Source organism: Syngnathoides biaculeatus, chromosome 2 (genome assembly GCF_019802595.1).
Source record: "Syngnathoides biaculeatus isolate LvHL_M chromosome 2, ASM1980259v1, whole genome shotgun sequence".
NCBI classification, from domain to species: Eukaryota; Metazoa; Chordata; class Actinopteri; order Syngnathiformes; family Syngnathidae; genus Syngnathoides; species Syngnathoides biaculeatus.
Window position 1 is genome coordinate 42,173,024 of NC_084641.1, and position 23,056 is coordinate 42,196,079.

General features: G+C 45.5%; 1 protein-coding gene across 14 annotated transcripts in view; it reads left to right on the forward strand.

Annotated features, from left to right (window-relative positions):
• plxnb3 (plexin B3) overlaps positions 1 to 23,056 on the forward strand; it is a 266,957-nt gene that overhangs the window by 194,489 nt on the left and 49,412 nt on the right. For 13 of the 14 annotated variants that reach the window (XM_061806283.1, XM_061806204.1, XM_061806230.1 and 10 more), the window contains 4 exons: positions 21 to 186; positions 256 to 387; positions 2,858 to 2,911; positions 4,358 to 4,462. In XM_061806283.1, the coding sequence (XP_061662267.1) occupies positions 21 to 186; positions 256 to 387; positions 2,858 to 2,911; positions 4,358 to 4,462 (457 nt within the window). The remainder of the gene's footprint in view (positions 1 to 20; positions 187 to 255; positions 388 to 2,857; positions 2,912 to 4,357; positions 4,463 to 23,056) is intronic. The other variant, XM_061806273.1, reaches the window with a different exon arrangement.

The following is a 23,056-nucleotide window of genomic DNA, read 5'->3' on the forward strand; positions in this document are numbered from 1 at the left end:
AAATCCCTTTGTTTCCTCAGAGGAGGGCGTGCCATTGTGATGAGTGGGAGAAATTTAGATGTGGTACAACACCCAGTCATGTCCGTGTGGGTGGAACCTGTAGCCGTCCAAAGTGTGAAACGGAGAAGACGATTGGCTCTTCTCACCGCCAAGCAGCTGGTGGTTTTCAATGGAACAATAGCAACGGTGAGGAAGATGGTGGGCAATCACACAATCTTACACACCTGGCTCACTTTTTGTCCATCTGTCTCTCAGGTGTCAGAGCACTGCACTGTCCTGTCTTCCTTTCAAATGACCTGCCCAACCCCTTCACTCCCCCCAGATGTCAAAGTGAAGGATGTTTGGTTTCAGATGGACAATGTTCGTGTCCATTACAAAAGCATCAAGGTATTCCCATCTGCAGATGTGGCAAAAGTAGTCGTAGGTGAATAAGTATTTGAATACACTGCAATTATGCAAGTTCCCGCACTTTGAAATCACATTGGGGTCTGCAATTTTTATCTTAGGTGTGCATTCACTATGAGTTATAATCAAAAACAAACAAACAAAATCGGAAATCACAATAACAGGACTCCCTTTCTACTTCGCGCTTCACTTTTTGAGGCTTCAGTGCTTTGTGTTTTTTTTTTTACTCCCCACCCCCAAAAAACATAAAAAAATATACTTGGAAAAATACAGCTGTATTGGCGTATTGGGGTGTGAGTGGTCCCCGGCGCGACATCAACCAATGGCAGCATGTGTGAATTTATTTTGTGAGCTGTTTGGCTGCGCATCATCAAAGCCTCACCCAGCAACTTCTGTTCCACCTTCTCCTTTGTCCTTCCTTCCGCCATTTTCGTCTATGCTGTTGAATCTGTGTGATTCTGATGTTCACAATGCCGTTGAAGCGATGTGCTGATACAAAAGCTTCCTCCGAAGCATCCAAGTGGAAGAGGAACGTGATGATGATCAGTAAAAAAGTAAAAAATTTTTGATGTGATCAAAGATGGCAGACGTTGCGCTTTTGTGGTGCGCCATTTTGGCATGATTGAATCCACGGTGCCTTACATAAAGAAGGATGAGGCAAACATCCGCTAAAACTCTTCAATTACTTTTAATAAGGAAGTGAAACGTGTGTTGTCTCCGTGAAATAGGAGGATTGTTCGAATGGAAGCTGCGTTAGCTTTGTGGATCGTGGATTGCAGAAGATAGGCTGTGAGTTTGGACACTAACATGATCAGGACAAAGGCTAAAGTCCTTTCCGATCAAATCCTGCACAGTGACGAGATGAAGAGGCTGAAGAAAGTGCTGACAAACCTCAAGCCAACACTAGTGCTGCAAGGAGTGATTTCTCTATATGATTTTTTTAAATAATTTATTTGCATGTTGCTGCTGCAAATAAGTATTTGAACTGGTTAAAATCAACGTTAATATATGGTACGGTAGCCTTTGATTACAATTACTGAGGTGAAACGTTTCATATAGTCTTTGCACACATTGCAGCAAGAATTTTGAACCATTCCTCCACACAGATCTTCTCTAGATCAGACAGGTTTCTAGGCTGTTGATGAGAAACACGGAGTTTGAGCTCCCTTTAAAGGTTTTCTATTCAGTTAAGGTCTAGAGACTCGCTAGGCCACTAACCATCATATGCTTCTTACGGAGGCACTCCTTGGTTATCCTGCCTGTGTGCTTCAGGTCAATGTCTTGTTGGGAGATACAGCCACGACCCATCTTCAATCCTCTCACTGAGGGAAGGAGGTTGATCCACAAAATCTTGCAATGCATGGCCCCTCATCATCTCCTAAATAAAGTGATAGTATTTCTCATTCTTCCTCCTCCAAACACTGCGAGTGGAATTAAGAGCAAAAAGTGTTATGTTGGTCTCATCTGACCACATAAATTTCTCCGATGACTCGTCTGGATCATCCAAATGGTCATGGGCACACTTAAAGTCCTCTGTTCACGTCAATGACCAGCTCCTTCCGTGTAGTTCTGGCATGATTCCTCACATTTCTTTGGATCGTTGATACGCCACGAGGTGAGCTCTTGCTTGGTTCTTCAGTCTGAGGGATATTGACAGTCATGTTTAGCTCCTTCCATTTTCAAATAATTGCTCCAACAATTGATGTTCTTTTTTTTTACCAAGCAGCTTAGCAATTGCCCTATCACCCTTTCCAACACATTTGGTCTCAAGTGTCTTTTGACCGCTCTTTGGTCTTACCCATATTAATAGTTGGAGTTTTACTGATTGTGAGGTGTGGACAAGTGTCTTTATGCATCTAACGATATCAAACAGGTGGTTCTAATGTAAAATAACAATCAAAATAATAATAGCGGACTAACAGGTCGTTGAGGGCCAAAATTCTTTGATTGGCAGGTGTTAGTTACTAGTTACTTTTTTACACCATTAACATACAAATCAATTATTTAAAAAAATCATACATTGTGATTTCCTGATTTTTTTGCCCCATTGTTTCTCATAGTGGACATGGACCTAAGATGAAAATTCCAGACCCCTCCATAATTTCAAGATTGGAGAACTTGCAGAATCGCAGGGTGTTCACATGCTTATTTTGCTCACTGTAAGTCATTGGGTTAGGGTTAGGCTAACCCTTTTTTAAACGGTCTTTCTTTGCTATCAAAATGTGTTACAAAAACTTGATTAATGTTGGGAAAATACTTAAAAAATACAAAAAAAATACTTAACTAGATAATGATAAATGAAAAAATACACCATGTATGTTTTTTTCTTCACAAATGACAGCACCTTCACAACAAATCATAATGGAGTTTAAAAACAATTTTCTTGATTAAAGCCAAGGCTGGAGCATACATATCTATTTTCTCAAATTGTTTGATTGTTATTGCTCCCTAGTTCTCTGGTTCTGGTTTCTTCATGCCGATGTTGGAATCAGTGGATTTTGATCATGTAAGTAGTACAAAGTTCAGATATGTGTATGATTTCAATCATAGGTAAATTAAAGTAAAAAGAACATCAGAAAGTGCAAATACCTGAAAAAACTACTTAAAGACGGAAGTGACATGCCTTTAAACGTTCTAAAATAGATATTGTAATGAAAAATACATATAAAAGTATTCACTTCAATGTCTATACTAAAAAATACATTTGAGCGGAAAGCGTGTCATCCATGGTGAAAGTTGTCGTGGTAACCATATTGCCTGCAACATCATCAACGACATTCGCCATTGAAAACATGTAGTGGCACCTGCTATGGGAGAGGAACAACAGAGATTTTCAGATTTTTCTGACGCCCCTTCTGACATGGAAGCTTTTTTCGAAGAAGAGAACATCTCACAATCGAGTGAAGTGACCGGGGCAATATTCCCCTATCGTTTATATATTTAGATGATATGCGGATAATTTCTAACTAACAATAGACTCCCCGACAGTATGACAGAATGTAGCATACTCAGCCGCAAGTGACCGCAGTGGCTCGTTGCGCCCGGGCTGCGGCGAGCTGATGACGGCTTCGGCTGGGGTGGCTCATCGCGGCGCCGAGCTGGGCCGCCTTATGGCGTTGTTGTCGCTCGTGGCTGGGCGTGCCATTGCCGACACCGTTGTTTATTGCCGCCGCCGTGGCCGGTGTTGTACATCGTCGACAGCAGCGGCGTTGGTGGTGATCTCCAACGCCGCAGATGGCAGCGGCAGTAAACAACACTGAGCCGCAAGCAATGACAACACCTTAAAGCGGCCCGGCTCGGCGCCGCGATGAGCCACCCCCGCCGAACCCGTGACTAGTAGATACGCAAATCAACACATTTAGCACCCCTGACTTAAGCATGTGGATCTTTTGTTACGTTCTGAGAGAATTTCGTCCACCCCCAACTATTATTTTTTTTTAGTAGTTCTATAAACACATTCCTGTCATTTGGAATCCACGAAGCTCTCGTCCTTTGCGCCTGTGCAATCCATTTTTCACGACGAACCAGGTCTTTTGAAGACATATGAAGTGTAAATCCATCCTCCCGAGTGTTTGAAACAATATCCAGCAATACAACGAGCCAGCATTTTGGCTAACACAAAGTTACCTTCCAGGAGGTAAAACTAGTATAAACACACTGCTGATAACTTCCTACTTCTTCTCAAAAACAAATGCCTCAAGAGGATTTTAATGGCGAGAGTTACAAAAAGCTATATACGTCAAAATCACGTTTTGTGGTGGAAAAAAAATGAATAGGGTCCAATCCGGCTGCCTTTTTTTAAATTTTATTAAAAACATACTAAAAATCATGCATTTCATGTCAGTGGAGCTTTAAGTACAGTAAACGACTTCCGACCACTGCCCCTCTGCCCTGTTGTCAACCTGTTCGAAGGAATCATCTATCTCACTCCTGTCACCTGTTTGTCTTTCAGGGCAAGAGTTTCAAATATTATCCCAACCCGCGCCTCTTTCCGCTAAATCGGGAGGATCCCGATGCTCCATACCGCTTCAAAGCCGGTGGTGTGATTGCCGTGGAGGTGAAGAGATTTCTGTTTCTATGGAAACTATGGATGGGTACCGTTCACATTTTAACCGATAATGTTAACAATTCCCAGTACCTCAAAATTGAAACCGTTACCCAATGGTGCCAGGCTTGTTACATTTGTGTGTTTCTGTTGTAAATAAATTGTCTTTTCAGTAGTGAAACACAAATAACTCAATTTAACAATTACTTTTCAATGTATAAATCTTGAGAATATAACTAAACAGTTGCAGTATTTCCCACCACAATTAAAAATTGATTCACCACATCTGAATCAATTAACCTCCTGGCATTGGATAAATGGAAGACACACTTGACCAAACAGCAACAAAATCAAAATGGCGACTAAAACAAGCAGCTGCAGCAGCATGAGTGTGAAACAAGTGACTTCTCCTGTTAAATCTGACATTTAGGCTGAATTTGGATTCCCCTATTTATAAAGTATGGTACGTGGGCTTGGCTCGGTAGCGGATCGGTGGCTACCGGGGCGTGAATATGGTTTGCTAGGAAGTCTGTCGCCACCGCAACGTGGATGTGGCGTGGCAGCGGATCGGTGGCTACCGCGGCGTGAATGTGGTTTGCCAGGAAGTCTGTCACCACCGCAACGTGGATGTGGCGTGGCAGTAGGTCAGCTGCCACCGGGGTGTGAGTTTGGCTTGGTAGCCGGTCAGACGCTACCACAACGTGGGCTTGGTTTGGTATCGGTGGCAACCGCAACGTGAGCGTAGTCTAATTTCCACTGAACCTGGTTCGTGAAGGCCACAAATTCCACCCTCTCCTGCTCGAACTGCTCCCGCATAAAGTGATAGCCCCGTGGTCCTCGGATCGTTGCACCTCTGGGGTCGCGAATCCCTCCTCCCCCTGGAGGAAGCTTACCAGTTGATTCAGCGTCCACTGGCTTGGTTCTCCCTCTGTCTGCATGTGTGTAACCTGCCTCCTGCCCGTTGACAGCTGCGATAGGCTCCAGCACTCCTGCGACCATCATGCTGCTTAGAAAATGAATGGATGGATATATATGTGTAAGCACACAACATTTCCCGGTTACTATACTATCCCGACATCCCCGCCGCCGGTCAATCGCGAGAAGCTGGCTGCTTGAAAAGTACAACTTGGGGTAAAAAAAAAAAGTCTGACCACGCCTGCTGTATATTCTCTACATCTAAACCAACTCCTCAGAAAAGCATCAAATCTACGCGGTCCATCTATATAATGAGACTGTTATTGTTCGTCGTCAGTGCCACGCCCCTCCCAACACGTCAAGTTCCCTCTGTGTGTATTCTGGCTCAAGCGTACAGGCTTGAACATTGTACATCGTGCTATTTTTTGTTTTGTTTGTTTGTGATTATTTTTCACAAAAATCGACCACAAAATGCCTGATAGTGGACGTTCTATCTCAATCTATATCGTATCCACGAGCAATGGGAGTTGAGAACAGAAAGCACTGCAGGCGTGCAAACACTGATTGGCTGTCAGTTTTCCAGCCGGGTTCATTGGAATGTCTGAGCGAGAGAGGAATTTTGATCATCCTTTTCCAATTTAGAGATGTTTCTTGGTGAAATCTGTGGATAACTCTGGCATTAAAAGAAACACTGAACCCTCATCTACTAACTTTTAATGTGTGCTCCCATTTCTATTAGTTTGGACAAAGTGTTCCTTTAAGTGTATATGCACTTTGCTTTTTCAATGTTTATATACACTTTTTTTTTTTTTTTTTTTTTTGCTTTTGTACACCAGGCCATGTGGATGAATAAATTATGCCCAAATCTTTTTTTTTCAGATTTTGATAGAAAAAATGTGACGTACATATACACAGTCTAAGCCAGAGGTTTACATACACTGTGTAAAAATAAAGTTAGTTTTTGTCTCAGTTTGAAGTCAAATCTGACTAAACCTCTTCTGTTTCAGGTCAGTCAGGATCACCAAAATTATTTAATTTTGTTAAATGCCACAATAAGGAAAGAGAGAATTTCACAAACCAGGACATGTCTCCATAAGTTACCATCTTTGTCTTCGTGCCTTTTTGTAAACTGCAATCTGACTTTTAAGTGTTGATCTTTTGTTCTGGGGTTGATAATCACATTTTAGTATTTTAGTTAAATATGTTCATCTCTGAGACACAGAGCCTGTGTCCTTCCTGAGTGGTATGATGGCTGGCCATCCAATGATGTTTATAATTGCATATAATTGTTTGAACATATTAATAACGTTTATGTGGGTACCAGAACATTTAAAAAAAGCAAACAGTATTTGTACTTTGTATATTTGAAACAAAAAGAGGTCTTTAGTTAAATCTTTCATTATAAAGGTTTATAAATATAATATATACAGTGGCGGCACAGTGGATCAGCTGGAAACCGTTGGCCTCACACTTCTGAGGTCCCGGGTTCAATACTGGACCCGCCTGTGTGGAGTTTGCATGTTCTACCTGTGCCAGGATGGGTTTTCTCCGGGTACTACTGCATCCCCCCACATCCCAAAAACATGCAACATTAATTGGACACTCTAAATTTCCCCTAGGTGTGATTGTGAGTGCAGTTGTTCATCTCGATGTGCCCTGCAATTGGCTGGCAACCAGTTCAGGGTGTAGTCTGCCTTTTGCCCGAAGCTAACTGGGATAGGCTCCAGCTTTCCTGCAACCCCTGTGAGGCGGCTTGGAGAATGACATGACATATTTTAATGTTGTGGTAAACTTAATCCAGTTTTCCCCATATCTCTCAAACTTGTCTTGTTCTTGCCTCAAAATGAAAGTTAACTTCTCAATTTTAAAGTTATCTTTGACCACTTTTATCCAATGCTCAACTCTGGGAGTATTCTTTATTGACCGATTCCTTGTGATGGGTTTTTTTGCTTGCTAGTAACAAAATACTGCCTGTTGACAGCTGGGATAGACTCCAGCACTCCCCACGACCCTTGTGAAGATAAGTGGCTAAGAAAATTGTTGGATGTATACAGTAGGCGGCACGGTGCAATAGCTGGAAAACGTTGGCCTTACATTTCTGAGGATTGGGGTTCAATCCCAGCCCTCCCTGTGTAGAATATACATGTCTTCCCCATGCTTGCATGGGGTTTCTCCGGGCACTCCGGTTTCCTCCCAGACCCCAGAAACATGCATTAATTGGACACTCTAAATTGCCCCTAGGTGTGATTGTGAGTTCAGCTGTTTGTCTCGATATGCCCTGCGATTGGGTGGCAACCAATTCAGGGTGTAACCTGCCTCCTGCCCATTGACAGTTGGGATTGGCTCCAGCACTCCCGCTACCCTTGTGAGGATAAGCTGCTAAGAAAATGGATGGATGGATATATACAGTATTATAAATGTATAATATTAATATACATTATAAAACACTTACTGTATTATATTACTGTATAGTTACCATTCATCACTCGGAAACTTCTGTTGGAGGTGCTGGCAATGAGTTTTTTTTTTACCTTTGAGACGGGGAGTTATTTAGTGTGTGTGTATGTGGGTACCAGAATGTTTGAAATATGTTCACAGTAAAGCTGTCACGGACGAGACTCGGGGGTGGACCCAAATGCACGACTCAGGTGAGAGGTAAGCAGTGCGGAATAAGCCTTTATTTGTTCCAATGTCGGTTACCAGGGAGTTAGTCCAAACAAGCAGCAAGATCAGTAACGGCAGGCTTACGGGGTAGGTCGGGAGACAGGCGTTGGTCGGTACACGGGAGGTAGACGTCAGGAGTACGGTAGTGCAGGAACGAGGCATGAGAGGCAACGATCTAGCAGAGTCTCTGTCGTCCCCCGGGTCCTATATGTACTGGGTCTAATCGGACGTCATGAGGTGCAGGTGTGACCCTTCCAATTAGACGGCCACACCCAGCCCTGGCTGGAATCCAGGATCATGACAGTACCCCCCCCCCTCAACGGCCGGCTCTGGACGGCCCAGGCGCATCAGGGTGAGCCGCGTGAAAGTCCCTGATGAGGGAGCGGTCCACGACGAAGCGGGAGGGGATCCAAGAGCGCTCCTCCGGGCCATATCCCTCCCAGTCCACCAGGTACTGGACCCCCCTCCCTCTGCGGCGGGAAGACAGCAACCGGCGCACGGTGTACACCAACCTACCGTCGACCATGCGGGGGTGGTGGGGGGGGGGGTGGGGGGGGGACTTGAGCGGAGGAGCCAGCGACGACGTATGATTCGGGCGAAGTCTGCTGACGTGGAACGTAGGGTGCACCCTCATCGACCTGGGCAGTTTCAACGAGACGGCGACCGGGTTAATAACCTTGGAAACAGGGAACGGGCCAACGAACCTGGGAGCAAGTTTGCGGGATTCCGTCCGCAGCGGGAGATCTTTGGTGGAGAGCCACACTCGCTGTCCCACGCTGAGCTCTGGTGCGGCCCTCCTCTTGCGGTCTGCTGCGGCCTAGTAGGCGCTGCTCATGCGCAGCAGTGTCCTCCGAGCTGCTTCCCAGGTCCGTTTGCAGCGTCGCACCACGGCCAGGGCCGACGGAACTGTGGGTTCTGTGACCAGTGGAGGAAACAGGGACGGAGGATACCCATGCACGACATGGAGTGGAGCCATACCTGTTGAAGCGGAGGGTAGGGAATTGTGGGCATACTCCACCCACTTGATGTGCTGGCTCCACGTGCTCTGGTCCCTGGATACCAGACATCGAAGACCGGTCTCTAATTCCTGGTTAATCCTCTCAGTCTGGCCATTAGACTCTGGGTGATGACCCGATGTCCGACTTGCTGAAGCGCCGATGAGGTTGCAGAACTCCTTCCAGAAACGGGCGCTGAATTGGGGACCCCTGTCCGAAACGATGTCCTGGGGTAGACCGTGGTATCGGACGACCTCGTCTAATACCAACTGGGCTGTCTGCTTGGCCGACGGAATCTTCGGGAGCGGCACGAAGTGGACCATCTTGGAGAAACGGTCCACTATGGACAGCACCACTGTGTTCCCTTGTGAAGGCGGCAGGCCGGTAACGAAGTCCATCGCGATGTGTGACCACGGACGAAAGGGGATGGACAGGGGTTGCAACTCACCAACGGGCCGTAGGCGGGAAGTTTTATTGGCAGCACACACCGGGCAGGCGTTGACGAACTCCCTTACATCCTTGCTGAGGTTAGGCCACCAGAACCTTTGTTCGACCACTGACCGTGTCTTCGCCATACCCGGGTGGCAGACCGTCTTGTTGGTATTGGCCCAGTTGATGACGTCTCCCCGCAGAGATGGGATGACGAAAAGACGGCCCGACGGACAATCCAGGGGTGGCGGTGTCTCTTCCAGGGCCTCCTTCACCCGCGACTTGATCGACCAGGTGAAGCCGGACACGAAGCACCCCGCTGGCAGGACAGTAGCGGCGTCTGAATCAGTGCGCCCTCCCTCGTGGATCCGCGAGAGTGCATCCGGCTTGCCGTTTTTGGAGCCTGGGCGGTAAAACACCTTAAAGTGGAAGCGGGTGAAAAATAGAGCCCACCTGGCCTGACGGGCGTTCAACCTCTTCGCGGACTTCAGGTATTCAAGGTTCTTTTGGTCCGTGAAGACAACGAACGGTACTTGCGAGCCCTCCAGCCAGTGCCGCCACTCCTCCAACGCGCTCTTGACCGCCAGCAGTTCCTTATCTCCCACGTCGTAGTTCCTCTCTGCCGGGGTCAACTTTCTAGACAGGAACACGCACGGGTGAATCCTTCCATCCCTGGGACTCCTCTGCGACAAGACTGCTCCGATTCCTGAATTCGATGCATCCACCTCCACCACAAACTGGTTATCGGGATTCGGAATAATGAGAACGGGCGCAGTAGTGAAACTTGTCTTGAGCCTGCCGAAGGCCTCCTGGCAGGTCCCGGACCAGTCGAAGGTGGTATTTGGCGAAGTGAGCGGATGCAGAGGAGCGGCCACGGAACTGAAGTTCCTTATGAATTTCCTATAGAAATTGGCAAATCCCAAGAACCTCTGCACGTCCCTCCTGTTGGTGGGGGTAGGCCACCGCAGCACCGCGTCGACCTTCCCGGGATCCATCCGTATCTCTCCCTCAGCCAGGACGAAGCCCAGGAAGGACACGGATGCCTGATGGAACTCACACTTATCCATATTCACGTACAATTGGTGCTGCTGCAGACGCCGGAGCACCTCTCGGACTTGTTGAATGTGAGAGGCTAGGTCTGCTGAAAAGATGAGAATGTCATCCAGGTAAACAAAGACAGATCTGTTCAGGAACTCCCGGAGGACGTCGTTAATGAAGTTCTGAAAGACGGCCGGAGCGTTTGTCAGTCCAAAGGGCATCACAAGATACTCATAGTGCCCTGTGGGGGTGTTGAACGCCGTCTTCCACTCATCCCCTTCCCGAATCCGCACCAGATGGTAAGCGCTGCGCAAGTCGAGCTTGGTGAAGATCCGGGCTCCCTGAGGAGTTCGAATGCTGTAGAGATAAGTGGCAAAGGATACCTTGTTCTTGACTGTGATGTCGTTCAGTCCTCGGTAGTCGATGCAGGGTCGCAGCGTGGAGTCCTTCTTCTTGACAAAAAAAAAAACCCCGCACCGGCTGGTGAAGATGAGGGGCGAATGAGTCCGGCTGCCAGCGAGTCCTCGATGTAGTCCCTCATGGCTTGATGCTCTGGTCCTGTTAAAGAGAACAGTTTCCCTCTGGGAGGAAAGGTGCCTGGCAGGAGTTCAATCGCGCAGTCGTATGACCGATGTGGCGGTAGAGACTTTGCCTTAGATTCAGAGAAGACCTCCCGTAGGTCATGATAGCAGGAGGGCACTGCGGTCAGGTCCAGGGCGGTACCAGGTTCTGTTAGCCGAACCGGCGCGACTTGAATACCCCTGTCTCTCCGGACAGCGAAACAACGACTGAGACAGTCCTCACCCCAAGTCTTGATCTGACCCGTGGTCCAATCTATGTGCGGATTATGTTCTTTGAGCCACGGACTGCCCAAGATGATGTCGCTACTACGTGCGTCGTAGACATGAAAGCTAATTCGCTCCGAGTGAGCGTCCGGAAAGCTCATACGTAGCGTCTGAGTACGATGTGTAACCCGACAAAGGAACTTGCCGTTGGCGGCATAGGCGTGACGAAACCGTTGCGTGGGGAAGGTTGCCGCCCCCAGCTCCTCGACCATGCGGGGATTTATCAGGTTTCCTTCCGACCCAGAATCTATGAAAGCCGTCACAGAGCATGAACGGGAGTCCGTTCCCAAGGTGAGGTGAAGAAGGGACCTCCCTGACCCCGTCGCGGTGTACCGCACACTCACCGGAGTAGCGATCCTGATGTCAGAATGCCCTGGTTGAGTCGGGCAACGGGCGATCAAGTGTCCCAAACGCCCGCAGTAAAAACAACGCCCCTCTCGTCGCCGATGTAAGCGCTCCTCCGCTGAGCTGCCAAGCCCCTCCACTTGCATGGCTTCCGGTGAAGCTGACAACACGGGTGGCCGGGAAGCGGAAACAACCGGACTGCGACTCTCCCTCTCCTCCTCCCTCAGGCCCTCCATCTGTCTCTGCACGGTGAGGCGCTGGTCCACCTTGAGGGCCAATGCGATGAGGGAGTTAAGCGAAGGCGGAAGATCCATGGCCACGAGGTGACCACGGATCTGTGGGGACAGTCCCTCGTAAAACGCGTCATGGAGAGCTTCCTCATTCCAGCGGCTCTCGGCAGCCCGAATCCGGAACTCGATGGCGTAGTCGGACACGCGGCGACGTCCCTGGCGAATTGTCATGAGTGACGACGCCGCCTGGCGTTCCGGAGCCGCATACTGGAACACCTGGGTGAGCGCGCAGACGAAGCTCGCCCATGAGCGGCAGGTCTCCAAGTTACGGCTCCACTCGGCGGTGGCCCATGCCTCCGCCCTCCCTGTCATGTGGGAAATGACGAAGGCGATCCGGGAGCGGTCCGTGGGAAAAGCGGAAGCTAGCAGCTCAAAGTGGAGATCGCACTGCGCCAGGAAGGGCTTGATGTTACCGGAGTCGCCTGAGAACCACTCTGGTCGAGAGAGCAGAGTGATGGTGGCACGGGGAGGCACAGGAGCGGCCGCGCTAGCTTGGGAGGCTAGCCACGGTTGCAGCTGGGTGCAGAGCTCCTGGATCTGGTGAGTCATACCCTGGAGAGCAGCCTCTTGCTCAACCAGGCGTTTGCCCTGCACTTGCAGCGCACGGCGAATGGCTTCAGAGTCGGCTGGGTCCATGTTCTTGGCTAGATCGTTCTGTCACGGACGAGACTCGGGGGTGGACACAAATGCACGACTCAGGTGAGAGGTAAGCAGTGTGGAATAAGCCTTTATTCGTTCCAATGTCAGTTACCAGGGAGTTAGTCCAAACAAGCAGCAAGATCAGTAACGGCAGGCTCACGGGGTAGGTCGGGAGACAGGCGTTGGTCGGTACACGGGAGGTAGACGTCAGGAGTACGGTAGTGCGGGAACGAGGCATGAGAGGCAACGATCTAGCAGAGTCTCTGTCGTCCCCCGGGTCCTATATGTACTGGGTCTAATCGGAGGTCATGAGGCGCAGGTGTGACCCTTCCGATTAGACGGCCACGCCCAGCCCTGGCTGGAATCCAGGATCATGACAAAAGCAGACGTGATTTTTCCGTTTATAGCCAGAATTCCGTCTTTTTAATTTGCATAGATACAAAAAATATATATTTTCCGTTTTTCTGCAATATTCAGATCGTAAACCGTAGCAGAATCCACACTCGTTCATTTTCCGATCCAACTTTTGCAAGTGAGGCGAAAGCAATGCGGAAGCTAGCGGAAAATGTGATACGTGTCTATTGATTGGTCGAATGTGGAACAGGCAGGTAATGGATCCATTTGCCATTATACAATGACTATAGATCAAGTGGTTTCACGGCATTGGAAGTTCACGCGAAATGACAAAAACAGGTCAACAACTGGAAGCAAGGAAAATGAACTTTTCCATAGCTGGTACATTCGGATGGCAACCCAAGGCCAACAAACATTCCAGACTTCATTCCCTGTTTACGTCCACTACTACCAGTATTGAGAGGCAAGATCCACCGAAACAACCAACCCCAGTTGCAGACAAGGTCAGCAATAACCAGGTTCAGTTCAGTGTCAATAACCAGTCCAGAAGCAATTACTTGTAAAAAAAAAAAAAAAAAAAAGTCTATATTATTTACTGATAACGAACCATGACGTTAATGTCAAATTCATGCGTTTCAATCATTTACAAAAACAAGAAATTAAAACGTTTTTGAATGGATACAATATACACGTTATGAAAGTGTGCTTGCATGCCATGATGCAACTCTGAAGTCAATTTAGTTTCATTTCTAGTAGTTTACTGAGTTGAATTTGTATTTGAAATTGTCATTTTCTGGGGTAAAGGTATGCACCTAAATAATGAACAATCATATTGTGTACATTTTGAAAACAGAATAGCATTTATTTATAGATGTACTGGCTCTATTCCATTCATATTACAATTTATAAAACTTCCACATTAAAATTGGTGATCATCTTTTGATCATCCTTTGATCATGCTTGCAGCCCCCTATTTTTCAGTCTTTTTTTCATTCAGTCAAAACACATCCCTGGTACAATATTTATACTTTGGCTACTTGAGACAAAAATTACAACAGTTAAAGTGTGTAGTTAAATCTCTAATAAAAACTTGGGCTGCACAATAACATTTTTATTGCAACACATAATTAACATTCCTCACTGAGAGAATCTTCTGCTGGAGGCGCTTGTGGTTTACATGAGTTTTTTACCTTTGAGATAAGGAGTTGTTTTTTTTAATTTTTTATTGGGGAAAAACATGATACAAGTTGCACATCATTGTATATCACATGTATTTATATACTGTATAAATTGATAAAAAAGAAAGAAGAAAGGAAAAAAGAGAAAAAAGGAAAAAGTTAACTAAAATCAGGTGTACAATTCATTTACATCGACTGAAAATGAACTCATTTATAAGAGACATCATAGGAGGGTTTACATTTTCATCCTTAAATAAACCCTTATCGAATTGATCTAGTAGGTCATCCTCAACCAAGGTCATGTCAGTCAGTGAGCAGAGGAATTAACATCAAAAGGATAACAATAATAACAATTTTATTAATAATAACAATAATAATCAGAATAATTAAAAAAAATAGTTGGCACCACTTCAAAGCAGGTTGCAACAAATGCTCCAGAAATAATGTATAATGATTTACATAATATATATTTGCTTCATGTAATCCTTTTGAGTATCAAATTTTCTTAATATCCAAACCTTTCGATGATAAACCTGCTCTGACAATAATAAAACAAAATATAATACTTGTGAGTTCAAAGAAAGTAATGCATTGCATACAAGTATAAGATACTAGGGGAAAAAAAATGAAAAGAAAAACAACTGATTGGAACCGATGAACAAAAGTAAGCTAGAGTGTATTCACATTATTTAGTGACATTTTAATGTTGATTCACTGATGGTGTTGTGGAACACACACTTGCCCTTGGTGTGGACAGCGTGCGATCGATTCCCGCTCATTGATGGTGTTGATATCTGCCCTGCAACTGCTCTCAAACTTGTCTTGCCTCAAAATGAAAGTTAAGTTCTCCATTTTAAACACAAGTTTTGACCACTTTCATCCAATCCTCAATCTGGGCATATTCTTTATCAACCAATTCCTTGTGATAGCTTTATTTGCTTGATAGTAACAAAATACTGTATCTGTATTAATTTTCTGGTCCCTTTACCGTGTCCGGTCTTAATCCCGAGCATAAAATGTCAAATTTGAAAGGAATCATGACTTTTATAATACACAGATTAGTTTGTGATATCTCTTTTTTCATTGTTTTGTTGAGGTAATGTCTAGATTGCAATAATCTATAAAAGTCTTGGTTGGTCAATCGAAAATTATTTTTTAGATTCCGGAATTGTCACAGTCTGCCCCCAACATAAAGATCACTGTGTATGATGAGCCCCTTTGGAGCCCATTGTTTGAATCTTATGTCAAAACCATTGGGTGGGAATACAGAGTCAAATCCGATCCATCCAGAATGGTTTCTTAACTTTGTTTTCATTGATTATTCAATGCCAAATCTTGATGGACACTTTTATTAATAGGTTGGGGTCTTTTAAAAACTTGACCAAGCCTGTGTCCCCAATAATTGCTTGTCATGGAATATCACTTGAGATCGTACATTCCATATCTTTCCATATCTTTCCATTTTACTTTTTTAGGAAGGGTTACAAATGTCAACTACAGTTTTTATCTGCACCACTTGATGATCATTTTGAATATTTGGGAGAGCGAGGCTCCCTTGTCTTTTGCTAGCTGGGGAGTTTTGTCACGAATTCTCGGTCTCTTGCCTGCCAAATAAATCTTGATATTAATTTGTCACATTCTTGAAATGTCCCCTTTCGGAGCTCCATTGCTATGTTTTGGAACAGATAGAGTAGTCTGGGAAGCACATTCATTTTTATTGTTTCCACCCTCTGTCCTAATCCGAGAAAAAGGAGGAGGTTCCACCTGGTTTAATCAATTTACTTTTACAAATCATGGGGTTGTAGTTCTCAGATATAATTGTCTCCAAATTTGTAGGAATGTTCACCCCAAAGTATTTAATTGTTTTTGAATTCCAATTTACATCAAGTTCTTCCCTGATGGATTGGCCTGGGGATTAATTGGATGACCACATGTGAATTTTGTGCATATTCAGTTTATAACCTGATACTCGACCATATTCTCTCAGAATTGTGTGTAATTCTGGGAGAGATTTGAATGGATACCCCAAATATATCAGAATATCATCAGCAAACAGAGCAATTTTATGTTCATTGTTCACCTTAATGGCCTTTATCATCTCAGTCTATTCTATCCAATGACTCAGTGGCTCTATTAAAAAAAGCAAATAGGGGTGACAAAGGGCAACCCTGATGACAATCTCTCTCTAAAGCAAAGCAAAGCAAAGCAAATTTATTTGTATAGCGCATTTCATACGGGAGGTAACTCATTGTGCTTTACATGAGTAAAAGTATTTGAAAACAAAGAGATAAAACACTTAAAAGGGATAAAAACAAAAATGACAACATATATTTATTTTTTAAAAGTACAATTAAAACCATGTACAGTGTAAGAAATATGATTAAATAGTGGAAATACTCTAAATAGCATGAGAAAAAAGAAGAGTTTTCAAGCTGGATTTAAAAGCATTCACACTTGGGGCTGACCTCACCTTTGTTGGCACCTTATTCCATTTGTGTGCAGCATAATAGCTCAATGCTGCTTCACCATGTTTGCTTTGGACTCTGCACTCCACTATTTGACCTGAGTCAGTCGATCTCAGAGGTCTATTGGGTTTGTATTCCGTAAGCATTTCTCTCATGTATTCAGGACTTAAATCATTTAGGGATTAATAGGCAAGTGGTGGAACTTTAAAATCTATTCTCAAGATGACTGGAAGCCAGTCCAAGGACTTTAGGATTGGAGTTATATGCTCTGACTGCTTTGTTCTGGTTGGAACGTGAGCTGCAATTGTTTAATACTTTTTGGGGGGATTCCAGTCAGAAGACCATTACAGTAGTCGAGTAGACTTGAGATAAAAGCATGGATGACAATTTCCTGATCTTCTTGACATATACAAGCCTTCACTCTAGATATGTTCTTCAGATGGTAAAAGGCAGTTTTTGTGATTGATTTTTGTGATTGATTTGATATGAGCAGCACTGACTGCCGGAGAAAAATTGTGTGTTTTTACACACTTGGCCAATAAAGCTGATTCTGATTTTTCTCAGAACACCAAGGTATCAGTGTTGGTCTTTAGTTTTTAAAGATACAGAGTTCAGGTATTTACTAACACCAATTCTCTTTTCTTTATTGCCAAAAACAATTGTCTCAGTTTTGTTGTGGTTTAGTTGAAGAACATTTTGGCTCATTGTCAGGTTTACCAATTAGACATTCATTAAACTGGACAAAAAGGAAGCAAAGACGCCAGTTTGAGTCTTGCGAGGAGAGAGGAGAGGAACTGTCTCATACAATTCACTACTGCACTCTCTGATTATCCTCTCCTCAGCACCTCTATTTATTTAGTTTCAAAACACCCCTTATTTACAAGGATGTTACAAAAAGGAGACGGGTTAGCAAAACATATACAGTATAGAAACAAAGTGTACTTGTTTGATTGTGTGCGTGTGTGCATCTGTGTGGGAGATTGCTGAGTACATGTGTGGTCGCCATTTCTTTAAAGGACAGGTGCTCCTGGTTCGAAGAGTTCCGATGATTAGATGTTTTTGTTCTTGTGCTATCTCCTGCTAGGCGGCTGCCACGTTATCTAGAGCAGAGCAAAGCATTTCTTTATTTTGGAAGTAGATGTATGATAATTATATTCACAATTATTCCTACGCTCATCCAGTTAATCTGCTTCAGACAGTGGCACAATACCTCAGTTGAACTGTCGTCATCTGGAGACACTGCGAAATATAACGGTGTGTCATCTGCATAGCTAGGATAGTCAAAATTGATGTTTTGAAGAATTTGACCCAAGGTTATCAAATTAAGGCTGAACAGGTGGGGTCCAAGATCTGACCCTTGAGGCACCACAAAAGTCATTGCCATTTGTTAAGATTCAGCACTTCCAATGGTTACAAAGTAGCTCCTTTCCTCCAGGTCGGATTTAAACCATTTAAGGACCGTTCCTTTTAGTCCTACCCGCGTTTCCAACTTGTTCAGCACTATATTGTGATCTACCGTATCAAAACCCACGCTGAGATCCAACAAGACCAAAATTTACACCTTTCCTGAGTCAGTATTCAACCTTATATTATATACCACTTTGATAAGAATAGATTCTGTACTGTGATGTGTTTGTAACCTCATTAAAATTGGTCAAAAAGTCAATTTAAATTCAAGAAATTGCGGAGTTGATTAAACAACTTTCTCAAGAATCTTGGCTATGAACGCCAGATTTGAAGTGGGTATGTAGCTTGCTAACATGGAGTCGTCCAGTGCTGTGTTTTTTTAGAACAGGCTTAACAGCAGTGACTTTAAGAGCTTTTGTAAACTTGTCAGAGTGAATTGAGCAATTCATTATTTGCTGCAAATCAGGTAGCACTGACTTCCTAATAGTTTTAAAAAGTCAGAGGGTATTGTGTCGAGGCTGCTCATTGATGGTTTCAACTGCTGAACAGTTTTCTCTATAGTTTTTTGATCAACTGTATCAAATTCTGACAAGTTAATCGAGTTTTCCATGGGTGGCTTCTGATTTAAAATCATTTTATCGTTTTACAGATCTGAGCTGACATTTGACCTGATGGATTTATTTTTTTCACTAAAATAACAGGCAAACTCATTGCATTTGTCAGCTGTTACGAGTTCTGGATCTATCTGATTCAGGGTGGTTGTGAGCTTTTCAACTACAGCAAACAGGAGCACGAGTATTGTTGAGGTTCTGACTGATAATTTCAGAAAGGTGCTGCTGTCTAACCCTAACTAACTCTTTGTTAAATTACAGACACTGTCTGTAGAGGTCATAGTCAATTTGGAGTTTAGTTTTTCTCCTCTTGCGTTCTGCTTTCCAACATTTTGAGTTAGAGCTTTTACCCATCATTGGGCTCTTCCACCACTGTTCTAGGTCACCTCCGGATGGTCTTACTTTCAACAGGAGCGACAACATTCATGGCATTTGTGATTTTTGAGGTTAAATTGTCCAAATTCCCATCACAGTCTGTGGCCCAGTCACAGTCTCCATAAACTTAGTGACAGTACTCTCATTTATGTACCTTTTCTGACTAGAGATAGAGGTTGTTTGAACTTTTGGAAGAATCTGTAATTCAAAGAATACACAAAACTGGTCAGAAATATGAATATCATTAATGTCAATCAAGAGAATTTCAACATCCTTTGAGATAACCAGGTCTATGATGTGACCTTGAGTGCGAGTTGGACTCTTAATATTTTGAGAGAAGTCCAATGTGTCTTGTATGGCAGAAAGTTCTTTGGATTTTTTTTTCCATGTTATTGTCCACATGAATGTTAAAGTCCCCTGTTATGACAAACTAGTTGTATTCAGTACAAATAACTGACAGGAGATCTGAAAAACCCTCCATAAGTATAGTATATTGGTGGTCTATAAAATATTAAAACGATAACCTTTGTCTCACCTTTAACTAAAAAACACTGATATTCAGAAGAGCTAAAATCACCCAGAATAATTTCTTAAATCATGACTTTTCATTTGAAATAAAAAAAAAAACTTAAAAATAACAGCAATACCACCACCCTTTGTCCCTGTTCGACATTTGTTCATAAAATTTAAATTTGCTGGTGTTGCCTCATTTAAAATGGTCTAGACCAGGGGTGTCAAACTCCCTTTGGTCTGCGGGCCGAATACAGCTTAATTTGAGATCAAGCGGGCCGGACCAGTAAACTCATTGAAAAATTACATAGAACTAACAATAAGCCCACTTTTTTCCTTTGTATTAGTCACTAATACTAATAATTAGTGCAAAGAATGAGTAAGTTATCAAAATGTTTATTAACAGAATTTTCCTTTTACATTATGAACAATATATTATGAACAAGAGAATAACATAAGAACATAAATAAAGTATGTGCAATTTTAACAACACTTTTATACAGTTAAACATATATTTAAGTGCGTTGTACATAAAACTGATCACAGAAATAGTAACAATGTTCCAAAAACATTTAGTACCAGCCTTGTGAAACTTAAAAACACTGTTTTTCAACATCTGGAAAGCAATTTGAACAAATGAATAACTTTCACAGCAATTATTCGTCTTGCTTGGAATTTGCCCTTGAAACTTGACATCGTTTATCCTGCACATGTGCATCAATAAGAGGCATCATGTCCTGAGAAGCAGCCAATTTCAGAATCTCATTCAAATGCTTATTTGTGAGCTTTGAGCGCAGCTTTGTTTTATTAATGTTCATTAGTGAGAAAACTTGCTCACAAAGGTAGGTTGTCCCAAACATGGACAATGTTTTAGCAGCTAGTGCTGTCAATGCGGGATAGCCTGGTAGGAGGTACTTGTAAAATGTGTCCAAGCTTGCAGAGGCAAATCTGTCCTTCAGTTCTACATCACACTGTCATGCTCCTGGATTCCAGCCCGGGCTGGGCGTGGCCAGCTAATCAGAAGGTGCACACCTGCGCCTCTTGAACACTGATTTGACCCAGTACATATAGGACTCGGGGGACGACAAATACTCCGCGAGATCGTTGCTCTTGATGCCTCGTTCCCGCACTCCTGCTTTCCTGACTTCTGATCTCCGTGCACCGACCCACGCCTGTCCACTGACCACCCTCGTAAGCCCATCCGTACTGGTACTTCGGATTGTTTGGTCTACCTGATCTCAGACCTCGGACCGAATAAAGGTTTCCTCTGTACTGTCTGCTGTCTCTGGAGTCGTGCATTTGGGTCCACCCTTGAGCCCCGTATCGTGACAGAACGATCTAGCCAGAACATGGACCCAGCCGACTCTGAAGCCATTCGCCGTGCGCTGCAAGTGCAGGGCAAACGCCTGGGTGAGCAAGAGGCTGCTCTCCAGGGTATGACTCACCAGATCCAGGAGCTCCGCGCCCAGCTGGAACCAAGGCTAGCCTCCCAAGCTAGCGCGGCCGCTCCTGTGCCTCCCCGTGCCGCCATCACTCCGCTCTCTCGACCAGAGCGGTTCTCAGGCGACTCCGGTAACGTCAAGCCCTTCCTGGCGCAGTGCGATCTCCACTTTGAGCTGCAAGCGTCCGCTTTTCCCACGGACCGCTCCCGGATCGCCTTCGTCATTTCCCACATGACAGGGAGGGCGGAGGCATGGGCCACCGCCGAGTGGAGCCGTAACTCGGAGACCTGCCACTCATGGACGAGCTTCGTCTGCGCGCTCACCCAGGTGTTCCAGTACGCGGCTCCAGAACGCCAGGCGGCGTCCTCGCTCATGACAATTCGCCAGGGACGTCGCCGCGTGTCCGACTACGCCATTGAGTTCTGGATTCGGGCTGCTGAGAGCCGTTGGAATGAGGAAGCCCTCCATGACGCGTTTTACGAGGGACTGTCCTCACAGATCCGTGGCCACCTCGTTGTCATGGATCTTCCGCCTTCGCTTAACTCCCTCACCGCATTGGCCCTCAAGGTGGACCAGCGCCTCACCGTGCAGAGGCAGATGGAGGGCCTGAGGGAGGAGGAGAGGGAGAGTCTCAGTCCGGTTGCTTCCGCTTCCCGGCCACCCGTGTTGTCGGCTTCATCGGAATCCATGCAAATGGAGGGTCTTGGCGGCTCAGCGGAGGAGCGCTTACGTCGGCGACGAGAGGGACGCTGCCCGACTCGACCAGAGCACTCTGACATCAGGATCTCTACTCCGGTGAGTGTGCGGTACACCGCGGCGGGGTCATGGAGGTCCCTTCTTCACCTCACCTTGGGAACAGACTCCTGTTCATGCACTGTGACGGCTTTCATAGATTTTGGGTCGGAAGCAAACCTGATAAATCCCCGCGTGGTCGAAGAGCTGGGGGCAGCAACCTTCCCCATGCAACGGTTTCGTCACGCCTATGCCGCCAACGGCAAGTTCCTTTGTCGGGTTACACATCGCACTCAGACGCTACGTATGAGCTTTCCGGACGCTCACTCGGAGCGTATTAGCTTCCATGTCTTCAACGCACATAGTAGCGACATCATCTTGGGCAGCCCGTGGCTCAAAGAACATAATCCGCACATAGATTGGACCACGGGTCAGATCAAGACTTGGGAGAGGACTGTCTCAGTCGCTGTTTCGCTGTCCAGGAAGACAGGGGTATTCAAGTCGCGCCGGTTCGGCTAACAGAACCTAGTACCGCCCCGGACCTGACCGCGGTGCCCTCCTGCTACCATGACCTACGGGAGGTCTTCTCTGAATCTAAGGCAAAGTCTCTACCGCCACATCGGTCATACGACTGCGCGATTGAACTCCTGCCAGGCACCTCTTCTCCCAGAGGGAAACTGTTCTCGTTAACAGGACCAGAGCATCAAGCCATGAGGGACTACATCGAGGACTCGCTGGCAGCCGGACTCATTCGCCCCTCATCCCACCAGCCGGTGCGGGGTTTTTTTTAGTCAAGTAGAAGGACTCCACGCTGCGACCCTGCGTCGACTACCGAGGACTGAACGACATCACAGTCAAGAACAGGTACCCTTTGCCGCTGATCGCTACAGCATTCGAACTCCTCCAGGGAGCCCGGATCTTCACCAAGCTCGACTTGCGCAGCGCTTACCATCTGGTGTGGATTCGGGAAGGGGATGAGTGGAAGACGGCATTCAACACCCCCACAGGGCACTATGAGTATCTTGTGATGCCTTTTGGACTGACAAACGCCCCGGCCGTCTTTCAAAACTTCATTAACGACGTGCTTCGGGAGTTCATGAACAGATCTGTCTTTGTATACCTGGATGACATTCTCATCTTTTCAGCAGACCTAACCTCTCACATTCAACAAGTCAGAGAGGTGCTCCGGCGTCTGCAGCAGCACCAATTGTACGTGAATATGGATAAGTGTGAGTTCCATCGGGCATCCGTGTCCTTCCTGGGCTTCGTCCTGGCTGAGGGAGAGATACGGATGGACCCCGGGAAGGTCGACGCGGTGCTGCGGTGGCCTACCCCCACCAACAGGACGGACGTGCAGAGGTTTTTGGGGTTT